The 15,923-nt window shown below is 36.1% G+C and overlaps 1 protein-coding gene across 4 annotated transcripts; it reads right to left on the bottom strand.

Moving 5' to 3' along the window:
* Window positions 1-251: 251 nt before the first annotated feature.
* LOC127977751 (ADP-ribosylation factor 4) lies at window positions 252-15,798 on the bottom strand. 4 transcript variants are annotated; one of them, XM_052582866.1, is made up of 13 exons: window positions 15,593-15,798; window positions 14,373-14,453; window positions 13,989-14,098; window positions 13,816-13,887; window positions 13,560-13,685; window positions 10,915-12,859; window positions 7,246-7,491; window positions 7,062-7,124; window positions 6,385-6,897; window positions 5,975-6,052; window positions 4,418-5,864; window positions 4,191-4,254; window positions 3,528-3,982 (listed from the first exon to the last, which is right to left on the bottom strand). In XM_052582866.1, the coding sequence occupies exons 1-6, from the start codon at window positions 15,657-15,659 to the stop codon at window positions 12,773-12,775; spliced, it is 543 nt and encodes a 180-aa protein (XP_052438826.1). In that variant the 5' UTR covers window positions 15,660-15,798; the 3' UTR covers window positions 3,528-3,982; window positions 4,191-4,254; window positions 4,418-5,864; window positions 5,975-6,052; window positions 6,385-6,897; window positions 7,062-7,124; window positions 7,246-7,491; window positions 10,915-12,772. The 4 variants fall into 4 exon arrangements, 2 of the variants coding, with proteins under 2 accessions (XP_052438826.1, XP_052438825.1); XM_052582865.1 differs by having other exon boundaries at window positions 7,246-7,387; XR_008158353.1 differs by lacking the exons at window positions 13,560-13,685; window positions 13,816-13,887; window positions 13,989-14,098; window positions 14,373-14,453; window positions 15,593-15,798 and adding an exon at window positions 252-1,648 and having other exon boundaries at window positions 2,454-3,982; window positions 7,062-7,139; window positions 10,915-10,929.
* Between the last annotated feature and the right edge of the window lie 125 nt (window positions 15,799-15,923).

Raw genomic sequence — 15,923 nt, 5'->3', positions numbered from 1 at the left:
ACCAGTGTTGTTATTGTTAACTAAAACGCATATATATTAAATAAAAATATATTAATAAAAATGAATAAGCCACATAAAAGATCACTACAATTTAAAATAAAGTGAAACATTTTAAAAGCTAATTAAAAATACTGAATACTATAATAGTATAAAAACACTTAATATATCACAAATCCTCTTGCATTTTATGTTCCATGATTTCTCTTATCTATCCCAAAATCTTCAAGATGTATGACAAAATACACAAAATATGTTTTTCACAACATTACTTTATTTAGGGGGAGTTACCTTGTAGCTCATTAGAAAGCAATACATTTAGGCAGACAAATGCACAGAAATCCATCTGCATTCATGACATTTCTAAGAACATCATTTAAAAACTAAACAGATCACTTTCTAACGATCCCCTCGCCACATAACCAAGAAAACAATGAGTGCTCAATATGATATGATGTCCTTTGATGTTGTGTCGCATCTATTGGGCTTCATTTCTTGCTAGATCTTAATAGGTCCTTTGGTATAGGGACCTTGTTCTGTAAGAGATCATGTCTCATTACAGGTACGTTACCTGTGTTGTGTAACTTTTGTTCAACATCACTGCGATAACAACTGTGCGTGAAATTCAGCAGTGTGTCATATTGTTTATTGTTAGTAAGATATCTGAACCAGTGGCTTCAACCAAATCAGCACAACCTGCAGAACCGGTGTGCCTGTGAAACCTATTCTGGTGAACATGTCATCTCGCTCTGATCACGCTCTCTATGGCTGAGTGGTGTTGACTTGACATCAAAATGAGGTAAAAGAACAGAAAAAAAGGAAAGAACGAAAAAAAAAACAGTGGGCTTTTACCTCTAACCCTGATCCGCTGCTCCAGAAACCTTCTGCTAGTTTTACTGGAGAGCTATTTGGACCAAGCAGCCATAGTCTGAATACATCATTACAACAAATACACTTGGGCTTCAAAAGGGCGAGACCTCCCTGAAAATATGTGAGCAACATGCATCCATTAGTGCATCAACAAAATGCCCATCCAGCCCATTCTCTGTTTGTATTTTAATGGATTGTTGACTACTGTAGACACTTTGCAGAAAGTCAGTCCTGCGTTGGAGTCATGTGCGTTGCTCGATGGCACAATGGTGATTGAGGATGATTGTGATCCCAGTAAAAACTGGCTCACATCTTCCAACCTCTGGACCAGCAGCTCTCATGAGGGATCACCTCTCCATGAACATTTCGTTCTTCTCTCCACGGTTTCTTCACGGTTGCACAAACAGACAGGAAAGCAGAGCCGTTCTGAAGAAAGGCGACGGTGCTGCCACTGCACAGCGGAAAAGTTGCGAGTTCCATCGTCTTCCATGGAGGAGTCATTGTCTACGTGTCAAGTTTGCCATGGACACACATGGCGTGGGAGATACTTGGGTTGTGATGTTTGTCACAACTAAACCTGTGTGATTGCTTTGGCTGCTGCTTGTATCAGCAATTGCACACAGTTTGGTTTGATCCAGCGTGCTATTGGGTCTTTTTCAACACTAGCTGCATCAAGGTCTGGAGCAGTAGTTTACCCTTGGCAGCAAACACTTACTCCAGCACCTCCATCATCTTCTTCATCATCATCGTCATCCTCCTCATCGCTCCCCTCAGATAAGATCTGTTGATGGGGAACAAACATCGCTCAAATGGATACACTGTAATAAAATATTGACTATATATTTAAATTCTTTTGAGTAATCTTTTTGCTTTGACTCAGTTACATTTAATTTATTTAGAATATAACGTTTAAGTTGATCTAAGTTATTATTTTATTGTCCTACTTCAGTTTATTAGTTTATACTGTAAATAGCAAGTTTGACTTCTCCACCCATCGTTTACCCTGAGGAGTCTGGCACACCCTCTTACATAAACACGGGTGGGGTGAATATAACACAATAGCTCTGCACAAACTAAGAGTTAACTTAAAATACAGTATAGTTAAACTGTCTGTGTCTTCGCTATAATATGATAGCAGATGTCCTTGCCAAAGTGTCAGTTATTTCTACAAGACACATTAGTACATATGTCCTTAAAAGTATTTTATCTGCAGTGACACTTGCAATAGCATTATCTGTCTATTATCCGCGATATATATCTATCTATAAATCTATCTAAAACTGAGTTTATACATAAATGAAAGATTTACATTAAGTGATATTTATTGCAACGTCATGTCAAACCTACATGTGTTTTTCAAAATAGTTGCTAAAATTAAAAAAAACTAAATATTTAAGGATGATGTTATAATTAAAAAATGCAAACTTCTACTTCATGTTAAACATCATTGCACATCACTACTAAAAGTGTTTTCACATATATATAGACTCACTACAAATCATTAAAAGTTTGCATACTTGCTAGTCTGCAGTAATAATAGTAACATTTTACCATATTTATATATTTGTAAAAAATTATAAACTTACCATTCTGATGATTTGTTTAAAGTTCAGAGCAGTTTAGTGCAGTTTATGTGAGGTGGATCTTCATTCGTTATTTATACTTGATATAGTCACACCTCCTCAAAGAACATAACTGCAGCAGCCAATCCGGTGCAGACACATTAGAGGAACTATTTCCACAGAAACAAAAGTGAAACTAAAACTTATCTTAGGATTTACGATGTTGTCAGTTATAGAATTTATCATGTAACAAATCAGATACAGTACAAAAGTTTAACCCTTATTATGATGTAAGATAAAAAAGATAGCCTTGTTAAAAGGGAGTGACAGCGACACATATGAGGAAGTTTTGATCATGTTTGGCCTCTTGGTTATACTTTTGTCAAATCAGTACAATGCTTTTGATTATTTTGTGTATTTTATACTTCTGGTAACAATTTACAAAATGTAATTAGTTTGCATTTGTAAACTACATAAGTTAACATGAACTATAAGTGATAAATAAATACTTCTAAAGCATGTATTAATCCTAGCTGTTTGTTCGTGTTTAAAGCCATGCCAGCTTCTGTGGCTATTTTCATGGTGAGAAAATGTCTGGCTAAATTACATTAATCCAAGTTAATGTCAATTTCAACATTAAAATCAAGAGTTCTGAAAACGTCAGATGTAAAACCTGCACATTTCTTAGGTTCTTAGGTTTCACTTTAATGGCAATGAAAAGTTTATTAGTCAGTTATTAAATTTTCTTTGCCTGATAAAAAAAATGCTAATTTCAGAGAAAAACCTTAGACAGACTTGAATCTTAAGTCTTCATATGTTTATATTTTTTTTTTTATCTAACATGGACACTTGTACTTGACTTGTACTAACGCAAACAAAGATTAATAAACACTGTAACAATTGTATTGCTCATTGTCAATTAATGGGACCTTATTGTAAAGTGTAACCATACTTATTAATATATACTTTCACCACTGAATTATTTTTTATTTTCAATTTTCTTACAGAATCTAAACAATCTCATAGTGTCCTATGGTTAGTACACTCATCATCAATCATTGGCAGATAAACAAAAATAAACACAGCACAACATGATCATTATTTTGGATTTTGTTTTTATTTCTTTTGTTGTTTTTTTTCCAAATTTTGTTCCGGGGCTCTTTGTTTCCCAGTTCTGCCCCGGAAAAACTGAACCAAGCGATGCAGAAACCAAAGGTTTCACCAAAGATTCACTTCTTCACTTCACTTTACATTTGTAGCATTATTCAGAAGTCAGCAACGTGTTAAAGAGATTTCTTGGTTCACTTTTAGCATCACATGCATTGGTTTTTTTGTGGTCGGTTTTTGTATAATTTGTATAATAGAGGCTTGAGGCTTTGCGCGCGGGATTGTTGTCTTGCGTCACACCGGTGTAAGGCTTCGCAGACTGCGCTGGCCTCTGCGCATCTGGACATCAGCACCAAACAAATGGGTTTCCCCTCTGAATGGCACTGGTCCAGATGACCCTGCCCCTGGCAGCAAGGATTTACATAAACTCCGCCTCCTTCATGATGCTAGAACAAAAAACAAAACCATTCAGCTACAGGAAGTGCAGAGGGTGTCAAATATCAATTATATAACAACTATATAACTTATTGAAAATCAACATTACTGAATAATGCATTTGAATGACATCATTGGATATAACATTGTGTAGTTTATTTTTAGCTCCGTCTTTTATAGTAGCTCAAAAAAAGTCTGAAAAACATCTGATATACTCACACATTAGTGCTACAAGACCAGTCAAGTTTCCACAGCATCTCCCACAGAGGAAACGCCATGAAATCTGTAAAAATAATTTAGTTTGCAGGTTACACAGTGACAAACCACCGAAATAAAATGTGCATTACAAATTCATTTAATTGCGATGGCAGAAAACATGTTTATGGAACCTTGTCTTCTAAATAATAATCATTGTGAGATATGTTCTCTAGAATTAGTTGTCTTACCTTGTTGATCTGGCAGCAGAAGGCTCTGGAAAGGACAGATCAGGGGGTCTGTGTGTAATTTATACTGGTATGTTCCCGCCCTCATCTGATCTGGGAACAGCTGTTGTTTTCATAAGTTTCATTTCTCAGTAAGTTTCTGATTCTCTGTTAGCCATCCCTCTACAGGAAGTCGTTGTTGTTGTTTTTTAGTGAATGTCAGGGCATATTTCTTCAAGTCTTTTAAAATGAATCTAACTCGCTTTTCCCTTTGTTGAGACAACACATGCTTCTGGCCAGCTGTTTTGCATCCATTTATGATGTTCTGAAATTGTATTGTACTCTAAACATTATTTGAGAATATAGAAAATTAGGGCTGGTAAAAATGCTCTCCATAAAAATATTCCTCAAAAATGACAACACGGAGGACTGAAAGTTCACATACTGCCAGTATTAATAGTAATGGAAACACTTTATCATAACGTTATGTTTGTTATCATTATGTACATTGTTAGCATGAATTAATAATGAAGGCTACATCTACACCATCTTAATTTTAACATTTACCATTTTAAAATAAAATAAAAATGTATCTGTTGAGCACTGTTAAAGCACTAAAAAACTAACATGAATCCATAACAGAGATGAATAAATACTGTAAAGATGTATTGCTTAATGTTAGCTCACTACTGAGACAAATGAGACCTTATTGTTTTGTGTTGTATTGCTGTTAGTTTCACCTTTTCTTCAGCAGGGTTTCTGGTTGCACCAAGTGTTTTTTGTTTACTTTGGACAAAGAATAAGCAAGTTATGTTTGATTCTGCTTTTGGTCTCGGTTTATCAGTCCTTACTGAGCAAACATGGCTGAGGATAGTGTTCATGAATTTGGATGATAGCAATTCACCCAAAAATTAAAGTTACCAGTTCTAAACCTTTATGAATGTATTTCTTCTATGAAACACAAAAGAAGATCTAAGAAATTTAAAATAGAATGAAATGGAATGGAAGTCAGTGACTTTTTAAAAATATATCCCCTTTACCTTGTTATTCTTTAAAAAGTGTCCCATAACTCGAAATGAAATACAACACAGACGTTAGTTTCAGTTTCAGGTTTTTCCATTTTTATTGATTTTTCTGGGAAGAGTTGCGCTCAGCCATCATAAAATAAAATGAAAAACTGGTTGTTTTTCTAGCAGGCCATCCCCACAGCCTGCCAACCAAGCAACAGACAACCAGAAGCCGACCAAAGGGAAAAATGGGGTAAGGGTGTCGGCTGTGTTTTTGTGTGATTTGGTTGCTTCTAGTTTCCTGGTGCTTCGTCAGCGGGTCATAGACCTGGCGCTGTTCACTGCAGGTCCGCTGGACCCCGGCCAGAGATCCAGTGTTGCCAGAGAATGCACTAGAACAGGGCAGCGGACCCGAGTGCCCGAAACCCTTGGCAGTTGGGTTCTCCTCCTCTCCTCCTCAAAATCTATGAAATGATCATATCATTAGATCTGAAGTTCAAGGATACAGGACAGATCTAAAAATAATAATGAGTAGGCCCTATTATCATAATAAATCAGTGTGAAAGATACTTACAAAATAATAAGTGCAAGCATCGAAAGAGATCCTTAAGTAGCGTGACGTCTCAACTCGTGTGCAGTCATCTAGTGACAGCTAAAATTGACAGGAAGTGAAAAAAAACACCACTTATTAACAGACTCAGAACTACCTTCTGCGAAAACATCTGCACGCATAATGATCAAGAATGTATCTATCGAGTAGGAAATGTTTTTCTATTTAATCAGATGAGACCATGGTAAAACTAGGTCTAAATCTCTTTTGTTAGCAGACAAATGGGTGGAGGTGTTATTCATGCTACGTTACACGAGCACAACTTCCTTATTGCACAGCTAGCAAAGAGATCAAAGAAAAAGATGCTGTTTTTAATTATGTGATTATTACTGCTGTAAGTTTTTAAAAGCAAATAAAAAGACAGCATCACTCACCAGACTGCACACTAGATCACAGCATACAAGCAGAACATCTCCGCTCCGTCTCAGACTTGAGAGTCTGCAGGATAGAAAGGACCAGTCTCTGCTTCCTCTCGTTTAAATACTCTACAACATTTCCTCAATAAACTCCTCCCTCTCCTCATCAGTTTCGGTTTGTCAGTAAAGAGAATGCTACAGCAGTTACTTGTCTAAAGACGCTTTTATTTTGATGTTTCATATGACATTTCTGCATACATTTATTTTAATGTTCACAGGAAGGTTTTAATCTGTTGGTCCCCCAACCAACTGAAACCAAGCCCACAGAATTTGCATTTGCATATTCTCATAACTTTCATATAACACATTCAGCTCTTTGCAGAACACTTCAGTTCATCACTGGTGTCTGTGCATCTGGTCAGCTAGCACAAAACAAAGAAGATGACTCTAGGAAATGCAGAGTTCCTCCTCTGAGTTGCACCAGACCAGATGTTCTGCCCTTGGGAGCAGCATCTCAACTCCACCTCCTCTCTGTGTAGTGAATAAAAATATAATAATAATAATAATAATAATAATAATAATAATAATAATAATAATAAATTGATGGCAAATTATTTTATTGTCATTTATAAATAATGCATTTGGAAGTTTTAAAGACATTTATGTAGCCACAATTCACTGACTGATCTACTCACCCATTAGTGCTGTAACCGGCTCCATGGCGTCCTCCCCTGAGGATTCACCACAGACCTGGAAAACTGATTCGTAGATGTCTGGGTTACATATTTCACAAGTAAAAGTAAATTGGCAATACACCACCGATTAAACAATTCAGCAATTTTATAAAATTTAAAGCAAATAGCAATAACTCTTTCTTACCTTTTCTTATGTTAATCTTTCAGTAGGATGTCCAGAATAAGCTGGAAAGGACAGCTGCCTCCTGTAATTTATACTGCAACACCACCTGATATGTGGGCAGATCTTGCCCTGGAAAGATCTCCACTCCCAAATCTAATCATGACTGATAAGAGACAAACGCACACATACAGCAGTTCCTGTGGTATCAGTGATGTTTACAGCTGTGCTTGTGTCAGGGGTCAAGCCAGAAATCTTCAAGTGGATGGACTTTCATAAAAGAGTGTACGAGAAAGCACAAAGGTTCAAAACAGCAAATAATAAAACAACTCAATAAAGCACTCTCCCTGTTGTGTGTTAAGTATAATGACAGCATAAAAATCATGTGAATTACTCTTTGGAATGTTTTGACCTATAAAACTAAAAATAAATTCTGTAGTTGCCTTTATATGTCTTCCTACAATATTAGTCTGGTTCAAACTTTACAATAAGTTTCCTTTTGTTAACAATAGTAGTTGACATTAATTAACAACGCACAATATACTTCTAAAGCATCAGTTAATATAGCTTATTTTAATTTAAACATTTACTAATACATTTTCAAAATGAAAATTGTATCTGTTAACAGAAGTAACTGAGTTAATGCAAAACAACAATGAAAACGTTTGATTGATAAATATAGTAACAAATGTACTTTTCATTATTAATGGGATTTTACATGAAACTCATTAAAATTTTCACAATTTTCGTTTCAAATCTTCATAAAATTAGTGTCTCTGCTTTGGGCTATAAATCTAAATGTCCTTGGATTTAGACCATGATCTGTATGAGATCTTTTCTCATTATAGGTAATGTAAGGCACTCAACAATGTGTAACTTTTTACATATTGTGTAGTGTTAATAAAATGTAAGAAGATTCAACAAAGTCCGGCGTGCCTGTGAACCTTATCCTAGTTACAATTAAAACAAATAAAAACAAAGAACAATAATGAACTTTTGTTTTGTATTTTTATTTTTAAGGGCTTTTTGTTTTATCATCTAGCCCAATATAAAACCCGATATACTCACAAATACAGTATTGTTCAAAATAATAGCGGTACAATGTGACTAACCAGAATAATCAAGGTTCTTAGTATATTTTTTATTGCTACGTGGCAAACAAGTTACCAGTAGGTTCAGTAGATTGTCAGAAAACAAACAAGACCCAGCATTCATGATATGCACGCTCTTAAGGCTGTGCAATTGGGCAATTAGTTGAAAGGGGTGTGTTCAAAAAAATAGAAGTGTCTACCTTTGACTGTACAAACTCAAAACTATTTTGTACAAACATTTTTTTTTCTGGGATTTAGCAATCCTGTGAATCACTAAACTAATATTTAGTTGTATGACCACAGTTTTTTAAAACTGCTTGACATCTGTGTGGCATGGAGTCAACCAACTTGTGGCACCTCTCAGCTGTTATTCCACTCCATGATTCTTTAACAACATTCCACAATTCATTCACATTTCTTGGTTTTGCTTCAGAAACAGCATTTTTGATATCACCCCACAAGTTCTCAATTGGATTAAGGTCTGGAGATTGGGCTGGCCACTCCATAACATTAATTTTGTTGGTTTGGAACCAAGACTTTGCCCGTTTACTAGTGTGTTTTGGGTCATTGTCTTGTTGAACAACCATTTCAAGGGCATGTCCTCTTCAGCATAGGGCAACATGACCTCTTCAAGTATTTTAACATATGCAAACTGATCCACGATCCCTGGTATGCGATAAATAGGCCCAACACCATAGTAGGAGAAACATGCCCATATCATGATGCTTGCACCTCCATGCTTCACTGTCTTCACTGTGTACTGTGGCTTGAATTCAGAGTTTGGGGGTCGTCTCACAAACTGCCTGTGGCCCTTGGACCCAAAAAGAACAATTTTACTCTCATCAGTCCACAAAATGTTCCTCCATTTCTCTTTAGGCCAGTTGATGTGTTCTTTGGCAAATTGTAACCTCTTCTGCACATGCCTTTTTTTTAACAGAGGGACTTTGCGGGGGATTCTTGAAAATAGATTAGCTTCACACAGACGTCTTCTAACTGTCACAGTACTTACAGGTAACTCCAGACTGTCTTTGATCATCCTGGAGGTGATCATTGGCTGAGCCTTTGCCATTCTGGTTATTCTTCTATCCATTTTGATGGTTGTCTTCCATTTTCTTCCACGTCTCTCTGGTTTTGCTCTCCATTTTAAGGCATTGGAGATCATTTTAGCTGAACAGCCTATCATTTTTTGCACCTCTTTATAGGTTTTCCCCTCTCTAATCAACTTTTTAATCAAAGTACGCTGTTCTTCTGAACAATGTCTTGAACGACCCATTTTCCTCAGCTTTCAAATGCATGTTCAACAAGTGTTGGCTTCATCCTTAAATAGGGGCCACCTGATTCACACCTGTTTCTTCACAAAATTGATGACCTCAGTGATTGAATGCCACACTGCTATTTTTTTGAACACACCCCTTTCAACTAATTCCACTAATTGCCCAATTGCACAGCCTTAAGAGCGTGCATATCATGAATGCTGGGTCTCATTTGTTTTCTAATCTACTGAACCTACTGGTAACTTGTTTGCCACGTAGCAATAAAAAAATATACGAAAAACCTTGATTATTCTGGTTAGTCACATTGTACTGCTATTATTTTGAACAATACTGTAAGTACAAAGAGACCAGTGAAGGTTCTCTAGCGTCTCCCAGAGGAAACACTGAAGAACTGTTAGGATGATGCAGATTCCAGTTTACACGTTGAAAAATCACCAAAAATAAACATTGCATTATAACGAATCTGTGATGATAGAAACACTTTTTTTTATTTAATATAATAATTTTGAGAAGGTTAATTTAGAACTCTATACAGTAACTAGTTCTTAGCTTGTTGATCTGGCAGCAGAAGGCTCTGGAAAGGACAGATCAGTGGGTCTGGTACCCGACCAAGCTTGATCTGTGAACAGCTGTTCCTCTGTTTCTAGATTCCAGACTTCGACTGGGACCCATCTTATATCCTAAAATGATTTAGGTGTCTCTCTCATTCAACAAACTAAGTTGATGAGCTGAATCAGGTGTTTTAATTAGCAAGACATCAAAAACATTCGGGTAGTTCGGTCCCAAGGAGTAGAGTTGAGAAACATTGCTTTACTGGGAGGGTTTGCTTTCTTGGTAAACAACACACACTTTTTGTATAATTCTTTTTCAAAGATCCAACATATTTTAAACATCTACTAAAAGTCCCTTATCTTTGCAGAGACGTGTTTTTGAGCAATTGTTTTCACTCATTTGAGAATACTGAAAACATGGGATGGTAGAAATGTAGGTGGGGACACTGGAGTGTAATATTATACCTTGTGCTTTAGTTTCTTTTTTTTTTATTTAATTCCCTTATTTATTTACTTTTTTGCTTTTTGAATCATGTCCAAGTTTGTGTGTGTGTGTGTGTGTGTGTGTGTGTGTGTGTATCTTCACATAACAAGTGCCACCAAAGTCACAAAGTAGAACAACACCTGATATGTACTGCCCTTAGGAGCCGGATCTCCTCTAACGAAACAATCAACACAAACATCAAAATCACCAGGGATTGCAGTTGATAACAATAACGTGGCAGTTCATAAACTTTCTACTCAGAAAATGTACCTGAATGACATTTATAAATGTACCTTTAAACTGGTGCCTCCTAGAATTTATTTGGACAGATCTTGCTCTGGAAAGTCCTGAAACGATCTCCACACCCAAATCTAATCATGATTGATAAGAGACAAACACACGCAACAGGGCGGGTAACGTGGTATCTGTGAGGTTTACAGCTGTGGCTGTGAACGATGACAAATAACTGTTCTGCTCATAGTTTCCTTTCTTAGGAAGTTTCTCATTTCATGCAATAAACATACTTTCTTCCCTCTTTTTATGATGTATATACTTCATGGAGAGAGATGAGCAGAGTACCTTTACCAAATTTACTACATTTGAATTATTTTACATTTTCAAACTGTAAAATATTTAACTAGATGATACTTTACTTAAAGGCATTGCACAGCTCAGCTTCCCTGCTTCTCAAAAATTTACAACAGCTCATGTAATAACACAACGCAAGTATCTTGAGTTCAAACACAAATCAGTATACGTATTTATGTATGTATATACACACATACTTCAAACAGAAATATTTATAAAGGTAATCAAATATAGCTCTTATTGTGAGCTATGTTTTAGCTATATATCTGTAGTACAATTTTTTTATTCCAGGTGCCATCTGCTGGACTGATGCAGTAATGCAGCTAAGAACTTATTACAACAGACATTTTCTGGTTTGAGAAAATTATAAACATTCACTTTTGAATTGGTGAAGACACAAATCAATGACGATTTATGGAGGAACACAATAACCTTAAAGTCCGCATTTAAGGAGCGAATCAGATTTATCACATTCATTTACACAGCAAGTTCACGATTATTTTTTATTCTAAAACAATATGATACATATAATACACGAAAAAAAAATTGTCATGATAATAGGGTAAAATAGATTGTTTCTGTTACACATCAGTTTAAGAAAGCAAAACATTTCAACCAGACATGGAATTCATCGATACATTAAACCTGCATTCAGCAGACAGATTCAGACACAAATAATGATAAGCTCAAGAAACACGGCTGAGCGAAACATTTCACATGGCATGACAAACATAGAAACACGTCAAACGATTTCAACTTTAAATTAGAATGGAAAGAACGTCATTTTGGCTAAGGAACATCATGTTTCCTTTGACTCTGACCTACAGCAAAACCAGCGTTCTGGGTCACTCAAACATTTGTCACAAACAACAACGGATCGTGTGGAAATACACTAACCTAATAAAAGAAACTTAACCTTTTCATGCCATGTGCTGTTGATGAGGAGAAATTAAACCAAGAGCCAGAAGAAGTAAACTCATGCAGACAAAGATAATGTTTCGAAGGACCACAGGACTCCACGCCACTACAGCAGGTGATGCACTGCAACAAATTTTACAGCTTGCATATCTAGAATTATTGACGGAACAGGCACGGCTTTGATTCGCCAAACGACTCCACATGTAAAGTCCAGTTGTGAAATATTACTAACCCCAGAGATTCTCCAGTGAGCTTGACAACAACGTCTCAGATAAACTATGCTGATCAGACTAAAGCAAAAGCAATAACACTGCTCACTGATCAGGGGCTCCAGTGTTTTTGCTTTTGCATGAGGACTTTCTGAGAAGCTGAAAAAGCCATAGAGAAGAAAGGTCCTTCAAAACATTTTTCCTCTCACAAAATGACAAAAAAAAATATTTGTGTTGGATTTAAAACAAAAGAAATAAGAAAAAAAATAGACAACCTTGGGCAAATAAGTATATTATAGAAAGAAAAAGCTAAGACAGGCGCAGAGTGCTTGATGTTTTCTCCTCAGTTTCCAGCTCTGTCACACACTTAAAAATTCTAAGAGGAGTCTCTAGCCTTTCCAGTGGTTCATACACACCATCTACCCCAACAGCCTCACTAGCGTTTGGAGAGCTCATTGGATAACCAGTCCAGTCCTTCATAGAGTCCAGTGCCCTGGGTAGCACAGGTCGCTTGGACATACCACTGCAAGAAACCCAGACAAAAGAACAAATGATAAATCAATCAAAATAAAAAGCAGCAGCAGCCCACGCTCCATTCACAAAGAAAAAAGGTACAATGCTTTCACTGGGGAGATACCTTGAGGTGCAAAATCTAATCTATTTACCCCTAAAAGCTGTATATTAGTATCTTGTAAATGGGTACCACCCCGGTAACAAGTTTGTTCCTTTTTTCACTTCAAAATTTAGATTTCAATCTTTTTTAAAATGTCATGCAAATACTTCAATCAGTACCAGTCAATCTTTGAGAAGTCAAGACTACTAACAAACCAAGATAATGTGATAAAAGCAATAGCAGCAGCGGTTTCGTCTGGCATATTTACTTCTGTTCAAGAGTTTAGTGTTGAGAAGTTTCTACTTTTTATTCTTTGAAACAAATTAATACTGTAATGTGTTAAAATGGATGAAAAGGGACCGTAAAACTATTCTATGATTCAATTTTCTAATAAATACGGATATTTTGAACTGAAATGTTTCCACAAACTGTTTTTCAACAATGATAATAATAAGAAATGCTTCTTGAGCAGCATATTAGAATGATTTCTGAAGGATCATGTGACACTGAAGACTGGAGTAATGATGCTGAAAATTCAGCGTTGATCACAGGAAAACATAACATTTTCATTACATTGAAAACATTTATTTTAAATTGTAACTGGCCTTACCGTTCTACTGCGTAGACTCTGTAGCCCAAGTTTGTCTGTGAGTTCACTGACAGCCATGGCGTTAGGCAGATCCTGTTTGTTTGCGAAAACCAGCAGCACGGCGTCCCTCAGTTCATCTTCCTGCAACTGCACATCCGCACAGGAAAAGACACCGATGAGGCAACTCAACCACACTGAGCAAACAAAAGACTTCCACAAATGTCCTGCTTCATTGCTCTTGGTTGCCATTTGAGAAGATCACAAAGATATACGCTACCATTTTTGAAAGTTCCTCTGCAGATTCGGCAACTCTCTCTCTGTCATTGCTGTCCACCACAAAGATCAGACCCTGAGGACAAAGGGAAAAACAGAAAGAGCTATGAGTCTCTGCAAGGACTATAATAAGTATGCTCTTATGTTATTTTGTATAAATTCAAATTAAGACCATACCTGTGTGTTCTGAAAATAGTGTCTCCAGAGAGGACGAATCTTGTCCTGACCACCGACATCCCACACGGTGAAGCAGATGTTCTTGTATTCAACGGTCTCTACGTTAAAACCTGTCCAAAAGAAATGCCGTGACATACAATATATTCAGTGGAATAGGTCTGCATTTTAATGAAACACTGGCTGAATGTTGTGGTTTAAGACAGGAACTACAGCCACATGTATGATGACAGCCATTGGACAAATCATAAAAGGAGACAAGTGCTACACTTTCGTAAAAATTGACAGAATACTCATTTGAATCAGAACACAACACAATGACCTCAATCTACTCGTGAGAACTGCTTCGAGATCATAGTCGAATCAAAAACAGTCCTGTCCTCTTACCTATGGTTGGAATGGTGGTCACAATTTCTCCTAGTTTGAGTTTGTACAGTATCGTGGTTTTGCCGGCAGCATCCAGACCCACTGTAAAACAGCAAAAATTAATGATGAGATTCTATACAAGACTCAAACAGCAGTCACTTCTCCTAAAAACTCAACGAAGAGCTCATGTCTTAAAATGGCCAAGGATATAAACTACACTATTATTCCAGACTAGAATATACACCTAAATATGCAATAAAACCATATTAATCTATAGCATACTACTATATGTAATATAATAAACTAGATCATAATTTTAACTGTACCATATTGTATTAGTTGAAACACTACAGTATACTAGAACAGTACTATACTGTACTAATAAATACTAGAATTATCTTTAAATCGACTAAAAATATTAAAAATAAATAAATTATATAATAATATAAATTATATAATAATTAAATTATATAAATGGAATAAATCAGAATAAGGTCAGGTATAAAAAATAAAGTAAAACAAAATACTTTGTAAAGCTGACAAGTCTTTAATCTTAGTTTTATTTATTCTTATTTATTCTTATTTCAGTCTCTAATGCTATGAACAGTCTTACATCAGTCAACAAAACCACACAGTTGTGTTTACATTACATTTTCATTTATGAATGTGGAATTTGGTCAAATATGTAAATAAAAGTGTAATTGCATTTAAGCATTTTCTTTTTTAAATGTTCAGTGAAGCCAAAAAGTAAATTTTTCAATAGAAGTTAAATATGTCTTTGGCACTGAATATATTAATTGATACATTTCTGTATCACACAACACACTATGAGTAAGGTAAGTTGCGATACTAAAATAAACGCAAGGTGGTTTCATGAGCTATTAGATAGTAAAGTATACTTGAATATAATATATGCTTCACTCTAAAATAAATTAAACGGTCTGTGGGTAATATGTTCCTGCTCATGAACTGTTATTAACGTTACGGTAAAACTGTTTACCAAAATAATTTTTTCAAAGGTTGTGGAATCCTATCGCAAGAAGATAATTTAGCAGGTAAATAAATGCGCACTTGATTTAGCTCTGTCTCTACAAGGTAAAGAAAATAGTACTTTGAATTAAAGCAGAGGAACCAGTTATAGTTGCACTGTTTTTTTTTTATCAGCGCTATTCTGGAGAATGACGGAATTGAGAAAGTTGGCTAACGCCGCTAGCTTAGCTAACATGAGTCTCAACACTCACCCATGAGAATTCTCATCTGTTTCTTTCCAAACAGCCTGCTAAAGATCGATGAGATGGTCAGGCCCATGATAAAGGACACAAATCAACTAAAACTACGGGATTAATCCTAATGTCTAAAGTTTTTTCGGTGGGATGCTCGTCGGGTGTCAGGAAGCCCTGTCGGCTCTGCGCTTGCGTGCCACGTCACGGCGGCGGCCGCGTGGAAGAAATGACGAAACGCCGCTTCCGATGAGATTTTTCAGACAAGCAGAAGAAAACAGCGCATCATAAAACAAACAGGTTCACATACTGTTGGAAGTTACTTAATAATAATGATGATGATGTTAATAAT

This window comes from Carassius gibelio, chromosome B18, assembly GCF_023724105.1.
Source record: "Carassius gibelio isolate Cgi1373 ecotype wild population from Czech Republic chromosome B18, carGib1.2-hapl.c, whole genome shotgun sequence".
NCBI classification, from domain to species: Eukaryota; Metazoa; Chordata; class Actinopteri; order Cypriniformes; family Cyprinidae; genus Carassius; species Carassius gibelio.
Note: the sequence above shows the minus strand (reverse complement) of the source record. Positions and strands in the feature narration are given on the sequence as shown.

Excerpts from the sequence above, each read along its gene's own strand:
- LOC127977751 (XM_052582866.1), bottom strand. The coding sequence starts at position 15,659 with ATGGGCCTGACCATCTCATCGATCTTTAGCAGGCTGTTTGGAAAGAAA. Across the intron at positions 14,099-14,372 it reads GACCACCATTCCAACCATAG|GTTTTAACGTAGAGACCGTT; the intron begins GTAAGAGGACAG and ends TCTTTTGGACAG. Across the intron at positions 13,888-13,988 it reads ACTATTTTCAGAACACACAG|GGTCTGATCTTTGTGGTGGA; the intron begins GTATGGTCTTAA and ends CTTTGTCCTCAG.